At 37.6% G+C, this 27,338-nt stretch overlaps 1 protein-coding gene across 1 annotated transcript in view; it reads left to right on the plus strand.

Annotated features, from left to right (window-relative positions):
* Nucleotides 1–27,338, plus strand: part of SH2D6 (SH2 domain containing 6) — a 1,258,756-nt gene that overhangs the window by 446,151 nt on the left and 785,267 nt on the right. Inside the window, exon 7 of the mRNA XM_044084299.1 lies at nt 20,447–20,531. Within this exon, the coding sequence (XP_043940234.1) occupies nt 20,447–20,531 (85 nt within the window). The remainder of the gene's footprint in view (nt 1–20,446; nt 20,532–27,338) is intronic.

The following is a 27,338-nucleotide window of genomic DNA, read 5'->3' on the forward strand; positions in this document are numbered from 1 at the left end:
AGAAGCTTTAATAAAGATATCTCTATATTGCAAGATGTGTGCAAGTCCTGATATATGCAGAAGAACAAACAAATACATATTTTGGTGGCCCTAGATCCTGGTAACTAGGTCAAGGTCTTTGTTCTAAGAATGGCTGCTGTTTTCAGGATACTTGTTTTCCAGATGTGACTGTATGTTTTTGTTGTGGGACAAGATGTGGTTCTCGATTTTGTAACTAAGGGAAAGGTGTGGAGGATGATAGATGTGTATGCTCTATATAAACCTGTGCATTGGAGACAACTATGGAGGAAAGTAAGATTTTGGCTAGAAACTTCTTACTCTGTATATGACAGACATTTTAATTCAAGTTTGTTGAATGCTAAGACAGAAAAAAAGGTGACAAATTAAAGATAAGGAATAAGAATTTTAAAAATGCAATGAGTTATTATCAGCTTATAATGTTGCATCAAGGAGACTGAAGGATTATACATTGTGTAAAGGAGATTTGACTACTTTAACTACTTGGAATGATTTTACTTTTATGACAAGAGACTTTTGATGATGGAGGGGAACATCTGCAAGTAGTTTTTTCAGATCAAAAGAGATTAACTGCAACAGTAAGTGTTTTTTGCTTATTTTGAAGAAAGGGGATACGGTGTATTTAAATTGCATTCTGATTTGTTTCAGCAGAAAATCATTAAGGATTACTCAGATAGTTTTTGGAAAACTTGTATTAGAAATGGGCATTTATATCTTGGTTGAAGAGGTGGTATTAGCTGAACATTAAATTAGTAAAGGACAGGGGTGAACTGGGACAAGAAGTATACTCTGGAACCATCAGAACTACCGGCCCATTTTCATTAACCTTCTACTAACTGGTTGACCCTACCAGCCTACAGGCCCAGGGTGTCAGAAAGATAATTTTTATAGGAGACTGCACCAAGATTTAACAAGTATCTGGTTGACCCTGCCAGGAAATAATTAAATACAGAAACTAGCTGGTCAACACTGCCAGGAAAAAAAAATAAATAAATACAGAAAGTATCTGGTTGACCCTGACAGGGAAAAAAAATTGTAGAAAGTCTCTGTTTAGCCCTGCCAGGAAAAAAAATACAGGAAGTATCTGGTTGGCCCTGCCAGGAAAAAAAAAAACGAGAACTTAAAGTTTAAATACTAATCTGTTTGGATTGTTGACTTTATCTTCTTTGGTCGCTTGTTGCTCGTCTCTCCATTCTCTCACTCTCTCCCAAACAACTAAAGCACAGGAAGAGAATGCAAGAGTAACAGAACTAATCAGCAACCACATCATGCACGTACTGAGATTAAATGACAGGCTGCTGACTTCACAGTCCAGTTAGTATCATATTTCCTGGGGTTAAAACCGTAATGACTTCTGGGCATCTTCATTAATGTCTGCAGTCTTCCCAATCTGGACTGTCAGTTCTGAGACAAAAAATATTTATGCATACAATTTCAAAGAGTATTAGCCTACCTCCCCATTTTGGCAGCGGCCCTTCTGGCATTCGCCAGAACTGCCAGATGCCCAGTCGATCCCTGGTAAAGGAATATAAATGGAGAGCAAATGTCACAAGGAAACAGGAAAAAGGTCTCATTCATTGTTATTAAATTATATGTTGTCTATGGATAAGAATAACTCAGAGACAGATAAGTTATTTTTTTCAGAAATGAGAGAACATAATTGGCAAATTGCTTGCTAGCATAAATATAGAGCAATGGAACAGAGGGAGGAGGTATTATCTTTTGAGACCAAGGGTCATAAAGTCAATACATTATAATCCAGAAGATTTTATTAATAAGTTACTTGATGATTTGCAAAGTGTATATGATTTTATGTTCAGAAATGTAATAAGAATAGCTGTTCTGGTGGCATAGAGGTATAAAGCCTTGATTATGGCCCAGCTGACCTGGGTTTGATTAACATCTCGGGCAACTAATGGAGCAGCAGGAGAAATGAGTGTGCCTTTTCTGAGTGGTAGAGCATTTGTTGATGATGCTCTCTTAGGGAGGCATGGTTCAAAGAGGGAATTTGTCCTTGAACGTACTCAACAAGTATGGGAGGTAGGGCAGATAATGGGTAGAGTATATAAATAAAACAAATGGCTCCATGACACCCTTGGAATCCCCAACCAGCCTCAGCAGTATCAGGTTAAGCTTGGGGAGGTAGGATATAAGCTGGTTGACATGGACATGGGGCACTGGGGGCTGGGCCAGTTACATTATGTTTCAATGGAGGACCAAAAGAAGAAAACAAGAAATTTAATGAACACTTGGGGGATGTTGGGGTTATATTATTGATATCACCTATAGTTATCAAGAATATAATAATGTTAGAAAAGTCATTTTCATTATCAGAGTTAAAGTGAGCTTCACATAGAGTTAGGATGTGCTTGATGATCTTCCCTATGACTATGAGTCTAAAAGAAAAGCAGTTAAGATGGTTTTCTACCCTTCTAAATGAATGGTTTTCAGGGGCGCAAAATTGTGGGCACACTATGGTTTATAGGTTTATATGTTCATAGGTAAGTACTAGGCTAGCTCCCTTGTGGGCCATTTTAAGCCTAGACAGTTTCCTTCAAAGGTGGGAATTATACCCTGTACATTGTGTATGTGAGATAAACACCTTAACCATCATGCTATCCCCAACCCCTAGATAAGAATCAAACCCTGTACCTTGTAGCTCTTAGGCAAATAGCATTACTCATGATGACAACCCTTTCCCTTCCTATGGTAACATTGTGTATTAACATTAATTTAGAAAAAGGCCCTAATAAAACAGATGTGAATTACTTGAGATCAGTAGTACTCAGACTGTGCCTACAGGTTATTGGCCTTATTATTTCAGAAACATAATTATTGAAGGAAAGTGTGGCTACCACATGTGCAGGAGTTTGTTATAAATGAGGTGGTCCTCCATTTGTTATGGATAGTAATAGATTCATTTAAGAGATTTCATTGGGCAAAGACAATGTTTGGGGACATGTTGATACAAAATAGGCATTTCATAATATTTTATATATGGCGCTATTGCAGATGATTTAAGCAGCTGAGTAAGAAGGAATTTATATTTTGGCTTAGTGGTATATACAAATGGGCAAATATATTAGCAATAGTTAAAGGCATATGGTGTCTGAGGTAGATGTTTGTCAGGGTTGCCTATTAAGTCCTGTTTTGTTTGGTTTATACATTGAAGCTTCCCTGACTGTGGGGAATCAAAGGGCCATGGTGATGAGAGCACTATATCCTAACCATTAGAGCACCAGGGACTCCCCTGTTAAATGAAGGAGGAAAGATTCAAACCCTGCACCTTTGCCACAGGAAGCAGCTCATTAACAAATCCGAGGCTTTAGTCCTGTGTGTTAACTGCCATGCTTTGTACTATGTCCATTGGAAATTACATATTATTTTCACTATTGTTTGGCAGTGTTGGTTGAACTCAGTTAAAAGATGAGCAGTGGTGGTTGAGCAGCTTAAGTGCAAGAATTTAATTTCACCATGAGTTTCACTGCAATGTGCAAGCTGGCTGTGCGCTTTCATGTTTTTCCCCCTTTCTTCACTGTGGTGCAAACATGGTGTTGAACTATATAATTTCAAGGAGTGTGGGGGCTTGCCCCTTGCAGAAACAAAAAACATTTTTGTTTGTATTTTTGGTTTTAATTTCTGATAAACAATATGAGCCAAAAACAATGATCATTCATGGCTCATTGGTAAACCATTGCAAAGTCTGTTTTGTAAATTGTTTTTCCTGCCATTAGCGATGTGAGATTATCTTTGATTCTTAGCAGGGAATACTGCAAACTCCTTAATACTGGCATAATAATGATGTTAAATTTTCAACATATAGAAGCATGCCTAGACTTACCTTTTTTAAGCTCTTGTACTGCTAGTATAGCCCATTCAATCCATCTTACTTGTAATCATACAGCAGTAGTTTTCAAGTTTTGTAACTCCATCTGTACCTGAACAATGTCAAGTTTTTTCCTCTTGCATGTTGTCTTTTGACTAATATTACTTTACTCTTTCAGTTTAAGCTGTGAAGCTTTTTCTAGTAGCAAGAAAATCATTAATATGCCTCACATGCTCTCAGTTAACCAGAACTCAAGCAACCGGCACTCGCAAGCAACCAGCAACCGACAAATAAATTGAAGAAATACAGTACAATTTTCATGTGTTGCACTTTCTGTTTTCCCCCTGCAGAAACATAACTTACGTTTTTAGAGTTTTACTAGATTTTTAAAAAGGAAGATAGGAATAAATCCCCTCTCTCCCCAACCTGAGAACACGTCAAACCAAACAAATAGTATAGGGTACAGTAATAGTCAGGCCTGTTTTTAATAGTAACTTTCAAGCAACCAGAAACTAGTTATCCAGCTTCTACCAATCCCCATGAGTGCCAGTTAAGTGAGAGTTTACTGTAAAAGAGCACAAGTTCATCCATTTTCCAGTTCAGAGTTTTCTGGTACACAAACCACAATTTGAATACTTTTTCATACACAGTTGTTGTTTTGCAACATGGCACACATTTTGCAGATCTGCTCTGAAACATTTTTTTTGCTTTACTTATGTAATTACCAGCCACCTGATTTCCATTAATAAATATAAATATCTTATTTGATTTTACGCAACTGTTTGTCTTTGAAATACTGATTACCTTTTTGTTTAAGCAGCCACGAGCACATACAACACTTTCATGCAAATTCATATTCAGTAATATTACAAAACTACTTTGTTTGGCTTGTACAAGTCTTTTTTTTTCAGAAATATGTTTTTTTCATTCCTCTATCCCACAATTTTGTCCTTGTTTAAATACAGTTGTTATTACATATCACCATTAGCTTACTTGCTTGTACTAGTCCTGACGCACTGCTCTTGTTATATGCTTATTACATATAAGTTCAATGTATTTTGATTAATAAGTCCTTTAACAGGTAAACACTAATTTCTAATGTACATAAGTTCACTGTATTGTTCCAGTACTTGGACAATGTTTCTTTGACTGTAGTGTCTTTATCATTGCCTTAAATCATATGCATTGGCACTACTCTTGTTATATGCTTATTACATATAAGTTCAATGTATTTTGATTAATAAGTCCTTTAACAGGTAAACACTAATTTCTAATGTACATAAGTTCACTGTATTGTTCCAGTACTTGGACAATGTTTCTTTGACTGTAGTGTCTTTATCATTGCCTTAAATCATATGCATTGGCACTACTCTTGTTATATGCTTATTACATATAAGTTCAATGTATTTTGATTAATAAGTCCTTTGACTGCAGTGTCTTTATAATTGCCTTAAATCATATGCATTGGCACTACTCTTGTTATATGCTTATTACATATAAGTTCAATGTATTTTGATTAATAAGTCCTTTAACAGGTAAACACTAATTTCTAATGTACATAAGTTCACTGTATTGTTCCAGTACTTGGACAATGTTTCTTTGACTGTAGTGTCTTTATCATTGCCTTAAATCATATGCATTGGTATCTTGTTGTTCTTCACAAAGCTGGTCATGCCTTTTCGCCACTCTGTTGGATAAAATGGAGTTAATGTATTTTTCTGAGTTAAAGCTCATTTGTATCACTTTTGGTGTAAGTGGTAGAATTATTGATTATGTGCAAGGTGTTATCTTCAGATCTGAGAAAGAATAAAGAGAAGATGTCTGTAGAGGATTGGAAGGATTGTCAGGGATATATTCTGGATGCTGTGCTGTTACCTAGTGAAGAAAACAATCACTGACCAGTTACATGGCTCAGGAAAATGGATCCTGATGGTGTTGGAAGCTGTGTGGGAGTAGCTGAAAGTGGTTTCACATTTTTAATAAAGCTTTATGTGAAGCAGTTTGAGATATCTGGAGATGGTTCCCCTGAGTTTCTTTAAGAACTGTATGAGTCAAAGTTACCAGAACAACAAAGAGTAGCAGAATTAAAAAAAAAATAATAATAATAATAATAAGTCAATGGATCTCAGTGGTCAAATTGTGTATGTTGAACAGTAATTATTTACATTGGAAGGCAGCAATAAGGCAAATTCTGTGCCTCAGTGGCATATTGGAGGGGGAAAAAGGGGTTGTTTGCCTGGAATCTGTGAAAATGAAGCTAAGACAATGGTCTTTTTTTTTCAGGCAGATCACTGGGCATTGAAAGGGTGACAGACAACCATTAGGTGTGGTAGTCAGTGGCGCATAGTCATATGAGGGAAATTTTGCTTTAGTTTGTTACCTTTTATGAAAAGGAGGAATTTGTCTCACTTGTGGTAGTCTAGAAGACATTAACAGTAGAAGGAAGGCCAGAACTTGTGAAAAATTGTCTCTCAGAGACTACAAGGAAGAAAAAAGCTTGATATTATGTATTATTAAGGAATGCAGAAGATATAAGTTGAGATGAAAGTTCCAGCAGTGTTAAACTCTTTTTTCGATAAAGAGTAGAATGTACAAATAAGAGTACAATTATTTTTTTTCCTTCAGGAATGGAACTTTTAACCTCACCTCAGTCCAGGATGCATTGTTTGCAAGGGTTACCGTCTACCATGGACTATATGAGTCAGGCATCAGTGGCTTTAGATTCCGGGAAAGGTATTTACTGTTGCAAAGTTGTTGAACTAGAAGACAGCTGGGAACCAGAGCTGAACAATGAGATGGTGAGGTTCTTGTGGCCTGGTCTTTGGATGGTATGTAGAGGGAGGAGAAAATACAGATGGTACCTTGAGCAGCTTTTGGGACATGGTTGTTCTGTCTTTGAGGATGGTTCACAGATGACTATTATAATAAAAATGTAATTTTAGTTATGACCCTGGGCAGTAACATTTGTTTGATATGTGATGCCTGCTTATGCTACCTTGTGTTGCTGCCCTGTATGATAAGAGGAAACATTTATTTTTTTCAGTATCATGACCAGAAGTCAGCTTATAAGTATAAATCTTTGTTCTGCCCATCTGGATTGCTCGCCTCTAATAACCAATCATTGCTGAAATAATTACAAGGGTAATTATAATGAACATTCTATGTTCTAAAAAGTTTTAAACTGATACTTATTTGAAATGTTCACTTGTGTGCATATTTGAAAATGTGATAAGCTAAAGGTTATAACAATGGGAGAAAACTGACAGAAAGTATGTGTATGCAGTACACACAAAAAATCTGATTAATATATTATACAGGCATGCCTAAAATTTCTGAACTCTAAGAAGTTTTTATTTTTTGTCAGTGAGAAGCGTGTCAAGATCCAGGGGAGGGGGATTTTTGTAGCAATCTGGAGGAATGTAAACTTCACTGACAGTTAGTCATTGCCATCATCAACCCATCTTCTCACTTTTACCTGGGGCTGGAGTGTCAACATCTACATTAGTGAATATTACCAAATCATACAGAACCAGTGTTTACATTGACAAGTGGCTAGCCCTGACAAATGTGTCCCCTCCCTGCAGTCTGCATTAGCAAGTTTGCCTAAACTGATTCAGTACAGTTTAAGTGATCTGCCTTTGTTCTGGATATGTTACAATATTTATTTCCTAGCTACAACTGTCAGGACAGAGCTTCTGTTGGCATTCTGAAACTTATTTTCCTGAAACTCTGCCCTCCAGCATAATGTCACGTTAGGTTGGCAGTGCTTGAGTAGAGCTGGAAGTACTGAAGCATGGCAGGCTTTTTTCAGAGACTTGCTCTTATTTTTTTCCTGGGCTTCAAATGTGACAGTGTAAAGCACTGTAAATTCATTCACATTCACTTTACTAATCTAATCACTATTGCACTGGGTGTTTTGCTTTTTTATATGGCACTACTTTTCAAAGAGTTACAGTTAAGTTTGCATCTGTGTATTGTACTGCTGGCAGCCTCATGCTTGTTGCAGTGCAGTTTTAAAAATTTAATGAGCAGTGTTTTGCTTATGTGGAATTAGCTGCTAATTTATGTATTGTTTTCAGGTGTCTAAGCCAAAATATGATGCTAGTTGTGGTGTGCATACATCTCAACTGTCCGAAATATTGTAGATTGTCCCTGACTGGGTTAATACACACACACACACACACACACACACACACACACACACACACACACACACACACACACACACACACACACACACACAACTATAACACAATACTGCTGAATACTTCATTTATGACTTCCATGTACACATCACAGTCTATCACTGTGATCTATTCTCAGCACTATCATCCTCTCTCTTTACCCTCCAAATAGTTTCAGGAATAAGCCATTTCTCCCTCGTAAACTGTACTATATATACCCTGTTCAATAGTTCAGAGCAGCATTTCTTCAAAGAAAACACATAAATAAATAAAAAAGGAAACGGTTCACTTTATACACAGAAGAATTGAAACAATGCACCAACTGTCAGTCCTTTTGGCAAGTGTGTGCACGTGTGTGCATGCACGCACGCGTGCAAGTGTGTGTGTGTGTGTGTGTGTGTGTGTGTGTGTGTGTGTGTGTGTGTGTGTGTGTATAACAATGTATGACATAGCTCCTGAGAGGATCATTATAGTGCTCATTCATAATTTCATATTAATAGCTAATTCTCAAACAGATCCATACCATTTAGTGACTCCCTCCCTTTCATTACAAACAAAAACACTTTATCCATACACATACTGTCACTCAAAACATTAACAAAACAGCAGTGCACTGCTGTGAACCAACAGTGATAACAGTAAGTGTGACAACAAAGGGAAAGTAATGCAGTCACCAGTTTACAAAAAATATATATTTAATTTGCTATTCAGCAGCAAAAGAAATTCATTATATCATAGCAGAACCCATATTATTCATAACTCCCAAATTTATTTTATTTTACTTCACTTATTTATTGATTGCTTTTGTTGACTGGTAAAGTCTGTCTGGGTAGAAAAATCCCTTTTCAGCAAAGGCCTATGGAGAAAAATCTCCACAAGACACAAAGAGAAAATAGCATACATACATACTGTACATACATACATGCATATTGTGATAAATTGTTTGAGCATTCAGTTATGAGTAAAAAATGCCTGTTCGAACATACAATAGTGAGAAGGCAAAAACATTGACAAGATACATATGAACAGTGTACAAACATATTATGATCACAATACAGTCAGTACAATGATATGAAAAATCATTCAAACGTAAATCAGAATGTGAGTTTACATTAACAAAGTCAAAACCTATAGTATTTTATAACAGGACAGTAGCAAAGTGAACTTTCATTACAATGTAAAGTTCATGAGAATATGGTACAGTTTCTGTGGCCAAGTAGACATAATAATACAGAATAGAATAAAATAAAAGATTACTGGCCAAATAGTCATGTTAGAGCAGGATTTCATTACAGTATGGGCCTTATCAACATCAACACTGCTGTCATCTGAGCTTCTTGTGACCTCAAATAAAAATAATCCTTGTAAAGATTTAGAATTCCAACATCAGAAGTTAAACCAATAACTTGGACATCAGTACTTCAGTAGAAAAAAAAAGTCCTCAGAATTGCTTTTATGCACTGAACTGACAGCTTTAGGTGAATGCTGGGCCTGAGGGGATGCTGTGTGGTTCTTGCCTTGACCTGGCCAGGGAATTTGGTGTGGTGACCCACTTGGATATTGTTGATAGGCTCTCAGAACTGGACATGGATCCCTACATAGCTCGCTGGATTGATGGCTGACTTGCGGATGGAACCTGGGGGGGGGGTTCAGGATAGGTGGAGTCACCTCCACCAAGAAATTGGTCAGAGGCTGGTGGCCTGAAGATCTTTGCTGGGCCTGCTGCTTTTTGGCATCTGCTTCTTGGAGGTGGAGGTTGGTGTTGAGGCCCTGTGGTTTACCAGGTTCTCCAATGACTGTAAATTTGGAACTATCATGGATTCCCCCCTAAGTACAGGCTTCATTCCATATTCAACCACAGCCTAAGTACAGGCTTCATTTCAGCAGAGTGGAGAACTACCATAGTCATCCCTTTGCACAAAGATGGTGCCACTACTAACTCTGAAAACTATCGCCCCCTTAGCTTGATGAGTCTGCTCTGTATAGCCATGGAGCGTATTATTATGGATCTCATAAACAAGGTCATAGGCAATCTTCAAGCACTTGACCCCACCCAGTGCAAATTCATCAAGGGCAGATCTTGCTTGTTGAACCTGGTTTATTTCTTTGAAACTGAAACCAAGGCCGCAGATGAGGAAAAGTCAGTACATACAGCTTATCTTGACATGGCCAAGGCCTTTGATACAATCTCCCACTTGGGCATCATTGAAAAGCTAACACAACTTGGCATAAATCCCTATCTCATCAAGTGGGTGGCCAACTGGCTCACTGATAGAACCCACAAGGTCAAAATAGGTGCCTCCACTTCTAACAGCAGACCTGTCACTAGTGGTGTTCCCCAGGGATCTGTCCTGGGACCCCTAATGCTTGGCATCTACTTCTCAGAGGTCAAGACAAAGACAAAAGACCTGTGGCTGATTAAGTTTGTGGACGACTGCAAGTTGGGTGCTGTTATTGACTCCTCAAATGATGTTAACATACTGCAAGACAGTCTCACAGCAACAAATGACTGGTGCCAAAGTCATGGCCTCAATTTAAATGTAAAAAAAATGTATTATCATACCATTCAGCAAAAACATGTCCCTTACTGATTACCACATCAACTGCAACCCCCTAAGTACACAACCTGTGGTGAGAGAGCTGTGTACTCAGGTTGACAACAATCTCACATTCAACCATCATGTAACGACCGTGGTCAGAAAATCATTTTACTTGGTTCATCTCATAAGTAAAGGGATTGTATCCAGAAAAAAGGAGGTTATTAACTCTCTATACTCCTCTCTCATTAGGCCAATAATTGAGTATAATACCCCGTTTGGTATGTGTACCTCTCCAAACATCTGCACCAACTGGAAACGCCACAAAAATACCTCACAAAGAGAATCCATGGCTTCCAACACTTGTCCTATGTGGACAGGCTCAAATCACTATCACTCTACTCGGTATTGTATAGATTGCTAAGAGGTGATCTGTGTCTCGCCTACAAGGCAATCTTGGACCCTGCCCTCCTAGAGATGTTCTATATCTGTAAGTCTAACTCCTTGTGCATTACCCACTCAAAAGGCCTAAACTCTTGTCTAGCCTTGTAAGGGCCTAGGGCCATTAGCCTAGTAACCTCCTATGATCCTATGCTCCCCCATGTCACCGGCTTCCTACAGGAGAGTCTGACACAAACAAATGACTGCTGCCAGGACCAGGGATTGGGATGTAACTCATAGAGGAGTATTGTAGTGCCCTTTGTGGAATTGTCCACCCAAGCTAATTACTCCATTGATAAAACACACCCCTGGGAGTTGGCCTGATGGTTGGAGATCTGGGGCCATATGTTGGCGTTGGTCTGGCCTTCGACTAACACATGGCCAGGATGGTGGGGGGATCATTCTATGTCATCCAACTCATATCTAAGATTGATGGCTGCACAGCTTAGAAATAGGACATGGCAAGTATCATACAGCAAATGGACAGCTAAAATTCAAGGTTACAGTCAGGGTGTCTCAAGGGGCTCTGTTCCTAGGCCCAGACTTATTTAGATTATATCTTTCAGATCTAAATATTTCATCTGAGGTGTTCTACAGTCTGTATGCAGATGACTTGAAAATGGGTAAACTGATTACATATCTAACAGATATGGCATGTCGGCAAAAGAACTTGACTAAATTGACCATTTGGGCACAGGAAAATAATATGCTGATAAATACATCAAAAACTAAGCATACAAACTTTGGGAGACGTAAATTGAAAGCTGAATATTTAATAAAGTGATTGAAACTGTAGATTTATTTGAGGACCTGGGTATATTGGTAGATCCAGCTTTGAGTTTTTCCTAATCATTTCAAGCAATTGATTAATGGGTTCTACTTTATATCGTCGAAATATAATTTCATTGAATTTCAAAACATCGAGACCAAATCGTCAAAAGCTTAAATCATCGAAAATTCAAAACATCAAATCTCAAATCATTGAAAACTATAAAGCAACTAGAAATAACATCCCGCAGAGTTTTTACCATGTTTATGCAGGGGGCAAGCCCCCCTGCACCCCCATGTGGGGGGCTCCACCCCCCACACCCCCTGTACATTAAATATACCAACTCTAAGGTCGCATTACAGTGGTGGGGGAAAAAGGTAATTTCTTAACCCCACTGTAGTGTGACCTTGGAGTTGGTATATTTAATTTACGGGGGGTGTGGGGGGTGCAGGGGGGCTTGCCCCCCTGCATAAACGTAGTAAACAGAGTCTGGGATGTTATTTCTAGTTGCTTTATAGTTTTCAGTGATATGAGATTCGAAGTTATGAGTTTTTGACGATTTGGTCTCGATGTTTTGAAATTCGATGAAATGATATTTCGACGATATGAAGTGGAACCGATTAATGATATTTATAAAACTATAAATTGCATAAAAAGATTTAAAAGTCTAGAAATCAGAAACGATGAAGTTATTGTTAGTTACATTAGACCCAAACTTGAGTATGGGATAATAATATGGAAACCTCATAAGAAAACAAACATGAGTAAACTGGAAAGAGTTCAGGAAAAATATACCAGGGGTCTCTATGGATGTGAAACTTTAAGCTATTATGAAGGAATAAAATATATGAATGTATACAGTGTCTCATATAGATATTTAAGAGGAGACCTTACTCAGGTATACAGGGCATATAGAGACAACTACCTCTGGGAATTTTTGAGATTATCAAAAAGCGGTAGAGAATCATCAGACAACCCATTAGACGATTCTGTAGGAATGAGAAGTGTACTAATTAGTTCTCTTAGAGAGTAGCAGATACATGGAATAGACTACCCAATTACATTAAAGCAAGTACTAGTTTAGATATTTTTAAGAACAACTTGGACACTTATTATGGGAACAAGTGTTTTGGTATATTGGCAGGCTAGAAGGGCATTAATGCCCATGCCTGAAATATTTGTATGTATGTATGTATGTATGTATGTATGCATGTCAGTCAGGCATGAGTGTCGAAGAAGACAGGAGTGTGGTATTGAACCGAGGGAGATGGTGACAGTTAACACAACATCCCAACCCCATGTATTTATTTAGTTATTTGACATTTGTTGACCAGATTAGTCCGACTGTGCAATTGCCCTTTTTCAGCGGATACCTGAGGAGAAACGCTGCAAAAGGTAGATAATATATAAATATGTAAAGCAGTGATCACATACAGTAAAACAGTGGTCACTCACATTCAAATTCTTACAGATGTAAGGCATGCTCCTATAAATGTAAGGCATCATCCTACACATTGCCAATGTGACAGTAATAAGATACAGTATAACAGTAAGCACATATAGATACATCCTATAGATAGTCACCATATAGTTTCTTATAGGTGGTTCATGAAAATATTGTTACAACACTTCAGGACTGAAAAGACTGTAGCAAACCCTATTCTGTGGAACAAGTGATGAAAGAAAGGAGGGTTAGTTGAATGTAAAGGGAGAGATAAAAAGGAGGGGTTAATTGAAAGAAGAGGAGAGAAATAGAGGTAGATTAAACTGGGTCAGTGCAAGAGCAAGTCCAAGAGTTTAGCAGATAGTTTTTTAATGTTTTTTTGAAACAGTTTGTATTAGAAATTGATCTTATGTATAGGGGCAGTTTATTCCAATATTGGCAAGTGAGTGATTATTGAGAAGTTTGCCAATGGTTTTATTGGGTTTGTATATCTGCAGGAGGTGTTGGTCTGAGCTGCGGAGTGAATGATTAGGAATCTGGAGGGTGATGAGAGCTGAGACAACAGGAAAAGAGTGGGGTTAGTATCAGATGGAATGAGTGAAGTGTAGCTGAGCAGAAGGAGTTGATTTTGAAATTCAACCCACTGTAGTTTTGTTTAGCAAGAGGCAGTGGTGTGAGCAATATGGTAGGTTGGCAGCAAATCTAGCTTAGTCAAAAGATTTTATTGAAGATTAGTTAGAATAGAGACAGCATATAGTAGGGTAGGCAGGAGATAGGCTTGTGCTAGAGAGAGTTTAGATACATTTGTCAGGAAGTTTTTGTTTCTGTAGAGTAGGCCAAGTTTTTGGTGAGTCTTTTTAATGCAGTTTTGGATGTATAGATCAAATGCAAGTAGGTCGTCAATAATAACCCTTAGTAGTTTAGTGTGAGGTTCAACATCGATAGTTGCGTTATTTAGAGAGGAGACAGTGAGGGTGGATCTGATTTATTGGAAAGATTTAAGGAAGAAGAGACGGAGTTTAGTTTTATTAGGGTTAAAAAGGGTTAAAAAGGAATTGGTTAGAAGTTAACCATTTTTCAACTGAGTGGAGAGATTCTTGGGTAAGGGTGAGTAGGTTGGGTAGATTGTCAGAGGCGGATATTATTTAGAGTCACCAGCATATTGTATTAAGGAGGAGTGAGGACAGGGTTGATATAGGTTGTTAGTAAAGATATTAAAAAGTAGTGGTTCAAGGAAAGAGCCTTGGGGAACCCCAGTTTGAACAGGAAGGAAAGGAAATGTAGTAAAATGGGAAAAAGGGGGTTGATGAGGTTGATGTATGTGTGTATGTAACACCTAACATGGCATCAAAGGTCTGAGGGTATTCCAGAGAAAATTATAAGGAGGTGGAGCATCACACAATGAAAAATAACAGAAAAAGGTACAAATGATTTAAAATCTTTAAACAATGTTTGAGAAACCACAGAATAAGATAATAAAAAAAAAAAAACATGAAGGTAAGAATACATCATTCATGAGTTTCAATTGTACCAGGCACGAAACCACACTCACAGTTTGTCAAAAGACTTGTGTACTGATCTACTTTTTAACCCAAAGATACATACATGCAGAGAAGATACATGTAGAACATAGTAAAGGGAGTTTGATTAAGGTACAAGAGTACAGGAGTTAGTTGACCCACAGACAATCATATAATGTACATGAGACCGTAAAGGGAGGTGGTGACTTGATCATGGAAGTGGAAGAGAATTTAGAAGGGAGGTATGACACACACACACACACACACACACACACACACACACACACACACACACACACACACACACACACACACACACACTTTGAGATTTGATTTATACACAAACACACACCTGGAGAAGGCTGGCACAGGTTTACTAGCTATGCCCCCTTCTGCCCAGACCATAAGGTAGTTAGCGTTGCCACCAGAACCCCTACTTATTAGCTACTATAAGGTCCTTCCCAAAGGGTGACCGATTATACTGTGTAGTGTTATTGTTATCCAAATTATGTGTGTCCAAGGCTAAGGCTATTTAGGAGTGGCCTATACAGTGTCACCAAATACATGCAAGTACTGTAAGAGCTTAAATATCTCTACACAAAATCAGCCACCATTAATAGGTTTAAATATATTTAATAATAAAAGCACAAGACAATACTCTAACTCAGCACGGTTACAGAGATAAGAATCTCAGGAACTACTTTAAAATGAGAGAGATACTAAGATCTAAGTCTCACTTGCAGAGTAAGGCAAGAGCTGATGATTTGTTAACAGGTCCAGAACAAGATACAAAATGCACTCTTTCTCTCTGAGATAGTTCTTAAGTTAATAATACACATTGCTGCTGGGTTAGCTAGAAGACATCACTATTTGACACTTGCATCTAGTTCCCAAGCTAAACAGATACCAACAGAATTTAACATGTCTCTATGAAAAATGCTTATCTCTTAGAAGTTGACAATTCTCTCTTAGAAGCTTATCAGAAACTGGAAGTTGTAAAACAATTACCTTGCAAACCTATAATTACCTCAATTTCAAACAACAGAAGAATTTCCAGCTGCAGATATTCTGTCTTCTAGTTCTGGTAAACACACTCATAAAATTCTTTATTTTCTCAGAGTTTGCAAGTTAACTCTGTATATTCCAACTTTTACTACGACACCATACATTTCCAATGGCATATAACTTATACAGATTTCTGTTCTTTTCCAGCAGGGTGCACTGTGGTTACAATCTTAAAGATCAGTACAGAACATATAGTTGTCTTACATTTTTAAGGCAAGCATACAAATCATATTACTATTCACAAATGACATAGAATTCTATCTATCTGGGCTGGCAGTGTCACATTTCTTTATAAGTCATTTTAATATTTTAAAGTGACATATAATTATTTATAAAATTCCAGCTAGCTGGGCGGGCAGCATCTTGGTTTATCACAGTAATGCTTAGGCAACTTTAGCACTTCCAGTCAGTACATTTACTATGAAAATGTATTGGTACTGACTCATAGTATTGCTGCTTATTTCACATAATATAGGTTTGCCAATTTTTTTTGTTTCTTTTCTGTGCCAGTGTAAAGTTCTTTACATTAACTCACTTTTTTCCTGGTCTCATAGTGGCTGCTCTTTTTTTTTTTTTTTTTTTTGCATCATTCATTTTATTCTATACATCCTCATTGTGCTTTCCATTTGAGATAATTTTTGAATGACATACATAGTCTACATTAATTTTTTTCATTGTCATTGTTTACCGATGGTGTTTTGTATAGTTCATGCAACATTTTAGGTGTTTAGGTCACTGCTGTAGTCAACTTTGGATTTGAGTCCATCACAGTCCACTGTATTGGCCGAAATGATTCCACTACATCTGTACGAGTCCACATTGGTTGCAACTTCAACCAAACATTTGAAGAAGCTTCAACTAGATGAAAAAAATGCATCTTGTAAGGGGACAACAGTCTTTGCACTTTCCACGTATGAAATTTGCTTGCAACACCCGACTTATTTATGTTTACTAAGTCTAGGCTCACATGACCTCAGAGAATACTGAAAATCCAAAAACTTCAAATCCTTGCTGATACACAAACTATAGTGGCAATGATTTTCAGCCAAAAATTGTGCTTGATGAGTTGCATCTTAGGAAAGTATACCTGATGATCTTAAACCTTGTCCAGTTTACACCTGAGCAAGGCAACGGAAGCTAATTTAGATTACAACCTCATATTGTAAAGTTTTATAGCATTGAAAAGTAACACACTTTTGTTGCTGACATCTAGCATTTCAGTATGTTACACAGTGATGTATGCAATATTGTAGTCTTTGGCCACGCATGCTGCCAGGTTTTTGACATATGACCTTTTGACTTTGGTCTTTCTGCATTTGATCTTTTGGTATTAGGGAATTAGTGTTCTCTTTTAATTACTGCACATTAAATAAATATCCCATTAGCTAATCCTGAACCTGTTATGTTTATTCTATGGTCTATATGTTTGCTGGACTTTGTATAGCAGCGTCTTATGGCCACATTGTAGTAACTGGCTTAACTGGTTGTCTCTAACTCCATTTGCCTTGTGTTCCAAATCACATTTTAAAAAGGATCACTTTGGACTGCTTTACCTATAAATCTGACAAACATTAAGGAAACAAGAAAGTAAAAGAAGTCTAGATCAAGGCAGACCCCCAATAGGAATGACTGTTTTCTTTTAGTGCTATAAATTCTAATGTGCATCTGTCATATGTGAGTCCTGTACTCCGTAACCCAGTCCCTTTATTCACTGTGGCACTAAATTGTGCCGTCTGTGTCTATATTGACAGCCACATTTGTATAGCCTCTTAATTTTATGTCACCCTAGAACATTCCCAAGATTCAATGTAGATTTTACTGGATTAGCTGGAGGAAGAGATATAAATGTGCAAGTCTTATTAAACATCTTCTCCATGAAACTATATGCTGGAGAGTGAGGGAACATTTCTAAAGAAGAAAAAGTAATCTGAATATAAAATGATAGTTTACAAATGTCATTTCTCTAGTGTAAAGTAATGTGAACATTAAAAGTCCAAGGGCATAATTTTCAGGAACTCTTATTGGTTGTTTACTTCTGTAGAGGTTATCTTCTGAATTTTTGACTGTATAAAGGTTCTGTTGTTTGGTTTACTACCAAATTGTCACCAGAAAAAAAAAATTCCAGTTATAACATCGAAGGATGGAAAGGACATTGTTGCCAAACAGAGCATGTGATTTCAGTATAGGAGCACACTTACATGAAACTCCTACATCTTACACCCCATTTTTGCAGGGGGGCAAGCCCCCCTGCACCCCCCCCTGCTAACTATATATTCCAACTCCGAGATCACACTACAGTGAGGAAAGGGATGAATGTCCCAAACCGCACAGTACTGCGATCTCTGTGCAGTACTTTGAGTTCATATCAGCAAATGCACAGTAGCATTTGTTGATAGGAATTATGAACATGGAGTGCTCGGCAACATGGAAATTCAGACATCTATCATTTGTTTTTCTGTCTGCGGAGCATCCACATTAGTAATTTTGATAGTAAACCCTATTGTTTAAATAATATATTGTCTTGTGATAGGCTGTCATGAGGATATCAAATGAGTACAGCTGATCTATGAGAAGTAAGTGATTTAAAGTTAAAAAGGCCTTTTTTAGGAAAACAAAAACTGCACCTGTTAGTTTAGTTTTGTTGGCTGTGGTGATAAAGGAAGGATTTATTATGAGTATCAGTGACATGGCTATAGGCAAGAGAGTTTAGGAGAAATAAAATAAAGGTTATCTACATGCATATATCAAAAAAGCCATGTATAAGGTTCTGAAATACTTGCCAGACAATCTAGTAAGATAGAATATTTGACTTTTTATAGTTTGCATCACCGACGAGGTACGCTGTGTAGTAGCTGAAGGTCATGAGATATTATTCTTAGAGATTTAATATTTCATGAGGTTACATGACTTTCACAAATGTGAACAATATGTATGCAAGTATCTTCCACAGCTTTATTTGTCTTCGCATGCCACACCAGCTAGCCACCGTGCCCACATTGTGTCAGGGCAAGGAAAGCAAGCAGGAGTCACTGCTGAGTAGGAAGGGGAGATCATTCAAAATAAGCTATCCTTTGTGATATAATTTGGTTTTCATATGTCATACTAAACCTTTGAAGCAATTTGGGAAGCTTATGTCAATATTCTGTAAGTATGTTCCTACCATGCATGTGATTTTATTTTTTATGCTTGGTATTGGCCTTCAGAGGAGAAAATTATATTTTTTGCATGAAAAAATAGGAAATTATATTAAATGCTCTTTAAACTCACTTGTGTGTATCTCCACATCACTTTACATAGGTAGTTTTGTAAAATAAATGCTCCTGAAAGTCATTTTTCTCCTGCAAAATTGCTTCTGGCTTCCTTTTTATTAATATTTTACTCAGGCAAATTCCAATTAGGATATGGTTTCTTCTTACCTACTGCCCACAATGTCCTTTTCTTATCTTCATCACTAGGTTCTGCTATTTTTCAAATGTTAGTGGATCCTCTTACAAATCATTTGAGCTTGTTACTGTGTTTTGTTTATTCATGCTTTTCAAGTTAATCATTCAATCACAGTAAAACATTATTAAACATATGGAGACGAAAGCTGGTGATTATTGAAGTTTTACTCTTGGGTTTTTGTTTCTCAAATAGCATGGCCATCTGGTAACTATTGCACATGCTTAAATATGAGGGCATAGCAGTACAGTAAACTCTTGGTTAACCAGCACCCATGGGGATTGGTAGATGTCAGATAACTGTAGTTTCTGGTTGCCTGAGAATTACTTTTAAAAATAGGCCTGGCTAATATTGTACCCTATACTATTTGTTTGGTTTGACTTGTTCTTAGGTTGGGGAGAGAGGGAGGGAGGGAATTTATTCCTGTGTTCCTTTTTAAAACTCTAAAACTCTAAAAACGTAAGGTATGTGACTGCGGGGGGGGGGGGGGGGAAGAAAGTGCAACACATGAAAATTGTACTGTATTTCTTCGATTTTTTTTTTTCTGGTTGCTTGACAGTTCTGTTTGCTTACGTTCCGGTTAACTGAGAGTTTACTGTAATTACGTTAGAATTCCCAAAGTCCCTTGCATCATTCAGCAAGGCTTAACAGCATTACCATGTCTAATTTTTTAGCAGGGTATAAAAAAATGTGGCTTGTGCAATGGTGTAGTTGCAGGCTGCATAATAAGAGAGTAATATTACAGATTATGAGTAACATACTAACACTGGTTCTAAACTACAATATTCTGTCTTACACTTTCCCCCAGATGATCACATATTAGGCTGATGTATATGTCAGCCCTCAATCTGATTGATGAAGCATATAGTTTGTCAGCAATGTATTACAAAGAAATGTATTGTGACATTTTTCTTCCTCTGCTGAATAAAGAGAGCTTCTTAAGTGGAACTATACAGCTGTAAGTAATGCATTTACAGGTTTTTGACACTGCCATCAAGGACTATGGAGTGATATTTTCTATTACATTAAATGTCACTGTAGGTTTATGGATGCTGTCCAGGAACTTCTTTCTGTTGAGTCCCCTTTAGCATGCATTTGTGTTTCATAAGCATTAGATGTAGTTTTATGCTTTTCAGAGAGTAGCTTGATCAGACACTGAGGAGTATAAGTCATTATGTCTTAACTTACTCTCTTTCCTCAGGTTTCTGCTCCTCCTGTTCCTGAAGAAGAAGACGAGGACACAGAAGACACCTACATTGACCCAACTTTGGCCAGTGCTTCTAAAGGTATATCAGTTGTCTACACACTTAGATCCTATGTCCACTCCTACTTGTAATGCAAATTTCCCTTTCTAATACAATTCTAACATATCAAATGGAAGTATCTCAAAAGTTCAATCTTTTAAACATAAGGCTTAGGCTACTGGTTGCATCAACATACAAAGTTTAAGTTTCTTATGCACAACAAATGTACTTCATTCGGTCACCATAAAAATATAGTTTGAAAAGAAACATGATGACAATGATAGTAAACAGTATTTGGCTTAAGTATGACTCAAATAATACATCTGTATTTAAATTAAATGGTTCCTTTTGATGAGATGTTAAATTGAGGTCACATCTGCCCAAATTGGAGGTACTGAGGTGAAAGTAAAAGATACCACTTTATGTATTAAAAAGAATAGGGGTCACTTTATTTACATTCTTCATAAGCAAATCTAATGAATCAGTTTAAAAATCAGTTTATACAATATTTACATACATTATAGAAAACCATATCCCTCATGAACACCATTTTTCAAACTTTCTTTGTCATCCTATATCTTATTAAACAAATAGTTTCCTGTCCTACACATCCAAATAGTCTATATACCCTCATTCGTATTATACCCCTTTTTCAATAGGAACATTTTAAATGTTCATTATATAAGCCACATAAAATCATATGCGTAGTTATAGTCTTATAACATTCTAGCTTTAACATTTTCTTACCATATCCCCCAAACCTGTAATCCTTCTACATTCAAAAATTATGTTTGATCTCCTCACATATTTTACACTAACTCATAATTTGTGTAGTTACAATCTCCATAAAAAGGTAACCATTTCCGTGTTTCCTTGAATCCTATACATCTTTCTTTAATTGCTTTCCTCCTTTTATCCATCAGGCCCCCCCCAAGGAATGTCTTCCCTTTACATTTTAATACCATATCTTCCTTTCCTGTTCTGTTTGCTTAACATCTCTCTTACATTCACTCAATTTTCTGTTATACTATAACATGTCCTAAACTTACAACACTCTGTCTCTTTTTCTTTACTTATACTCTTTCCAAAAGTCTTATACTTTTCTATGATAAGTTTACTTAACACCATGTTTTTATTACATTTTGGTTTGTTTAAGATTGAAAACAAATGTAATGAAGTTTAATACACTATTTTTTAATGATCTTAGACTAGCTTACATGGTTTCCTCAGACACAGCCATGATGGATGTGTTGCACACGCACAAAACAAACTGCACCAGAAACACTAGATTCCAGGATCTTAACTCTGCTTGTGACATAAGCAGAACATGCTGGAGGGACAGATATGTGTCCCAAAGGACCCCCACTCTGTAGAATAGGCTACCCATTCATGTAAAACAGAGTTCATCTCTGACCCTATTTAAATGAAACCATGACAATTGGATGGGAAATTGTAAATTTACCCCTGGTCTGGCCCCCATGTCCCTTGTGGACAGAGGCCATTATTATGAAAAGTATTATTCGAACTGCCTTCCTCCCCAGTGTGATACTTGGGACTCATATGGTTTGGGGTATGTGGATAGGCTTCTAGTGGTTGATAGCCTAGTAACAACCCATTAGTCTGTGAACCCATAATAACCTTAAACCTTCTCTATTTCTCTCTCTTTTTGCTATTATATATTGTATTTCTTTTCTTTGGATTTAATCTTGATGTCTACAATATAATTAATATTATACTTAACAACTCTACTTCTTTATCATAAGGAAACATGACATATTCTTCAAGAATTGAAATTATGTGGTATACTTTTTTGTTAAAACTTAAATGTTTTCCATAAACTGCTTATTTGCTTTATGTTTTATAGCAAATCTTCCCATTGCACCTTCACATATTTTCTTTGTTCAGACATAATACCTCTTTCTTCTCCTGCTTAAAATTTACACCTGTATGTTTATTTCCCCAAAACCTTTACTTTTTTGTTATTCAAGTTTTATCATCCACAAACGCCACATTACTTCCTTAACAATGTCACTTATTCAATGGTTGCTTTTTACAAAAGTTTGAGTCATCCTATACAGTATAGCTATAGGCAATACCACCCATTTTCCATATTCTGCCATACCTGTCCCCTGACACTTTTGTACCACTTCTACCCTTATGTATGTCAACACTCCCACCTAGCCATCCATTTACCATAAATCATAATTCTAGCATGCATTAACTGATTTGATCAAATTCATCCCCCACTCCATATAGGTTCATAGGTTAGTACTAGGCTAACTGTCTTTGCGAGCCATTGATAAGCTTAGCCCATTAACCCTTGTGAGACCCAAACCCTGCACCTTGTGTTTGTAAGGCAAACACCTTAACAATTAGGCCACCCTCCCAACCCCATGCCCTTAATATGCCCTCTGTATCTCATTCCACTTTCTTTCTTTCTTTCTTTCTTTCTTTCTTTCTTTCTTTCTTTCTTTCTTTCTTTCTTTCTTTCCTTTATTGTACCATACTGTCAACAGTCTCTTGATACAATACTAATATATCATATACTTATCTCCTCTGTATTCCAAATACCCCATCCCACAACAATTCCCTTACCATCTTGTCAATTCTTACCTGTTTCATTTTCATTAAAATCTTATAATCACAGTTATACAAGGTAATTTGCATCCAATTTTTAATGGCTCTTCTCTTTCCCTCTTCTGAAAAAAAAAATAACACTTGTACATACTGCTTTATTCTTTTTTATATCGCTATTCATTTACTATTGATATTTTTTTCTTTCACTGAATATATCCTTATAAAATCGATAACCTATGCCATCTTCATCAAGTAAACTGTTCACTTTTACTTTCTTTAGAATATCTATTAATTCTTCCATTGTTATATATTTTTTTCAAATATTCTGTACTTTTTCTTCTACTTTCTATATCTTCTAATCAACATAATTCTATTCTTCTGTATTCAGATATATTCATTTTACATATTTTTGTACAGCTTCCATTATACTTACCTGATCGTTACATATTTTCCTTGCTTATTTAAAATAGACTCCATACTATTCCCCACTTCTTGTGCACACTTTGCTAAAGGGCTAAATTCAGAAATGTTACCTTGCAGTAACAATTTCTGATGCAGAGACAGCCCTACCACAGTGCTGCAACATGACGTACAGAACCATGGTGAGCTGTCTCCATGGCCATGCTATGTGCTAATGAGGTAGTCCAGGGGAGATGTATATGCTAATTAGCAATGTGCTCTTCCCTTGGAACTGCCTGTAGTAATGCATTTACACAACTGTGTAGGTAAGCATGGCTGCTAGTGGACACTCGCAGTAAGGAACACAGCCAAAAGGCCATGTTCATCTATCTCCGTAAAGCTAAGTGCTGGGAACTTTAGTGGTCAGGTAGTGTTAGGGTGTGTGTGTGTGTGTGTGTGTGTGTGTGTGTGTGTGTGTGTGTGTGTGTGTGTGTGTGTGTGTGTGTGTGTGTGTGTCTGTGTGCATGAATATGTGTGTGAGGTGCTGCATGTGTGAGTGTGTGACTGCCTGGGAGGTAGCAGTTGGAGGCAACACTAGCTATTAGTGCTTGGATCAGAGGACAGACTAAGTACCAGGAAATATGTTCACTATGTGGGTCAGGAGAACTCTACCACAAAGGAATATTGTCTGCACATGAGTCAGGGGAAACACTAGCCACCAGGGAATATTTTCACTGTGTGGGTCAGGAGAGCTCTTGCCCATCAGGGAATACTGTCAGTAAGTGGATTAGAGGAAACAATACTAGTGAATATGTTCACTATGTGGTGCACAGAATACACAAGCCACCACAGAATATTTTTAATAAATGGGTCAGGGAGAATGCTAGATGCCAAGAATAATCTCCCGTATCATAAAGGCACTCACACATAATGGGGATGGGAGGAAACACTAGACACCAGGGATACTCTATGTAGCATGGCTTAAAGGTCCTTAATTAAAAAAAAAATGGTTAGACACCATAGGTTCATAGGTGGTTACTAGGCTAACAGCCCAATAGCCTTTACAAGCCTAGCCATATTTATCTTGAGTTATCCCAATTATCAGTACTTAGGTGAACAAAGTTCACAGAGGTATGAGCCTTATACTGACTGTCTCTGTCCATGAGGGACATGGGTGCCACTTCAGGAGTGAATTTACGGTTACCCATCCATTGATCTAGGCTGCACTTGAAGAGGGTTAGGGAGGAGCTCTGCTTCACATGAATGGGAACCTTGTTCCAGAGAAGGGGTAGTGTCTGGGGGATGTCTCTATCTCATAGGTTCATAGGTTCATAGGTAGGTACTAGGCTAGGTATTGCAGATCTCTCCAGCAGGATTTGTTCATATCCAAGGTAGGTTAAGATTCCTTGCGCAAGTGACACTCATCCAGTTTGATTTACAAATGTGTAACATTTTCATCAAGGCTGGGTCAGAGACTGCCCTGTAAGCCAGAGACAGATCAGCCCTAAGTAGTCTGTAGGAGACAACTTACAGTGACAGGACAATGATAGGACTTCAGTCTTTCTGCACAGGGCATGTTTTGTGTACCCTGTATTTTCTTGGTGAGAAACCTCTGGTGGTTTCTCCAGCTGTTGCAGGTGTCTGGTGAGGTACGTGCAAAAGGGTGCATTATACTCCATAACTGGTCTGATGAGGGCCAAGTACAATGGAAGTATAATGTCATTAGATCTAGATGCCATGCCTTCACTTGTATGTGCCACACAGAAGGACTTTCTCACCACTATAGATGTGTGGCAGTTGAAGTTAAGATTGCTGTCAACCTGAGTACCCAGGTCTTGTACCACAAGTTCTTCTCTTAGGGGTTGCTGTCTCTATTGTAATTAGCAGGGGTGTTAGCTTTCCAAAAGGGACTAATTAAGTATTTTTTAGCATTTAGCTTCAGTCCGTGGCTTTGCCGCCAATTATTTGTCTGTATTAATCCTTTCTGTAGTACATTGGTATTGTTGGGGGACTCAGTGATTGGTCCCAATATGCAGTCATCAGCAAACGTGGTCAGTCACAGGCCATCCACATTTGCTTGGAATTCTGAGAAATAAATTGCAAACAGTAAAGGGCCCAGCAAAAAACCCTGTGGTATATCACTGGTGACTGACGTTTTGCTAGATGTGAATTTACCCATTTTGACAATATGTGTTCTATCAGTGAGCCATTTGGTTACCCACCTGGTGTGTACGGGTTAACTCCTAATTGAGTGAGTTTCTCTATAGTACCTGAGTGTGATATTGTGGACAATGCCTTGGCCAGGTCAAGATAGGTGGTATGCATAGTCTTTCTCTCATCCATGGTCTTGGTGACCTTCTTGAAGAAGTCAACCAAGTTTAACAGACAAGATCTACCCTTAACAAATTCAAATTGGGTTGGATCCAGAGTCTAAAGATTATCTATGTCCTTGTTGATAAGATCCATAATGATTCTTTCCATGGCCTTGCAAATGAGGATAGTCAGGCATATAGGTCTATAATTCCCAGGGACAGTTGATGGTCCTGTTTTGTGTAGAGGGATGACTATTGCTGTTCTCCACTCTGCTAGAATATAGCCAGTCTGGAGGCTATGATTAAATAGGGTTTCAAGTCAGTCTGCTAGGTCATGTTTTACGATTTGTAGGAGGCAACCTGGGATGACATCTGGTTCCACTGATGTTGTGTTTTTAGCCATAGAGAGCACAGCAATGGCATACTCTCTTGAGATAATAGGCTGAGGTATAGTGGCAGTTATACTTTGGGGGTGACCGGTGGGGACAGGGGGATAAGATTTGACCAAAATCTATTGGCTAGAAGGTTTGCTATTTCCTCCAGTTGAGTATAGGTGGCACCATCCACAACCAGCTCTGCTCATAGCTGGATATTCCACTTAAGATTTCAGATATATTTAAAATTGCCTTATGATTTTCCTTAGCTAGAGAAGCTATTTTTGCTTCGTAATTTGCTTTGGAGGATTTGACAAGATCTCTAACTATCTCTAATTCCCAAAGGTCTTAATAGAGAATGCAACTGTAGATGTTTCTTGTGAGGGTTTTTTTATTGTTTTATTCTTTGATTGTTTAGTTGTATAACTGGTGAATTGGGGAGTATATTTAAGGGATGTATGGAATAATAAAGACTATACTCTGTAAAGCCTTGTTTAGCCAAGTCGTTAGAGATTATTACATTTTTTTTGTTTTAATTAAGTGTTTACAGTTTTCAGACTACTGGCCTTCTCATATTGTATAGTTTTGCTACAAGATCTCTAATTTGTTTGTTTAGACTATTGATGGATGTCTTCCTCTTCTGAGTCAGTTCCCTCTTATTTTTGGATATTAGTTTCTTCCTTTTGTTGTATATAGCTTGCTTATACTGGGACTCCACAAGGATTGCTTGTTTTTCTGGCAAGTCCTGATTTTAATCTGATCCGGTACAGCGGTAAGTGATTATACAAGGTATTGGTGTATGCCTCTGCGTAGGAGTCCATGTTTACTGTGTTTAGGGGGGGCTTTGAAATTTCTTATGGCATCACTTAGTAGGAAGTAATTTATCTTGGAAAATTTCTTAAGCATTTTTGAGCTTGATGGGGTATCTGGCCTTATAATTATTTCAAAAGAGACTGATTTATGGTTGATCTCACCAAGGAGGACATCACACAGGAGGGATGCAATGCTCCCCCACATTAGTGAGCACTATGTCCAGGATATTTGAGCCCCTCATGGGTGTGCTGACTAGCTGTTCCAGGTCATTTGCATTGTCCAAGTCTAAGAATCTCTGAGCCAACACATCTGTGGTCATGTACGTTCCCTAGCTGATGGGTGGATAATTAAAATCATCCATGAGTATGGTGTTG

The sequence above is a fragment of the Protopterus annectens genome, chromosome 9.part0 (genome assembly GCF_019279795.1).
Source record: "Protopterus annectens isolate FY-2018-M chromosome 9.part0, PAN1.0, whole genome shotgun sequence".
Taxonomy (NCBI): domain Eukaryota; kingdom Metazoa; phylum Chordata; order Ceratodontiformes; family Protopteridae; genus Protopterus; species Protopterus annectens.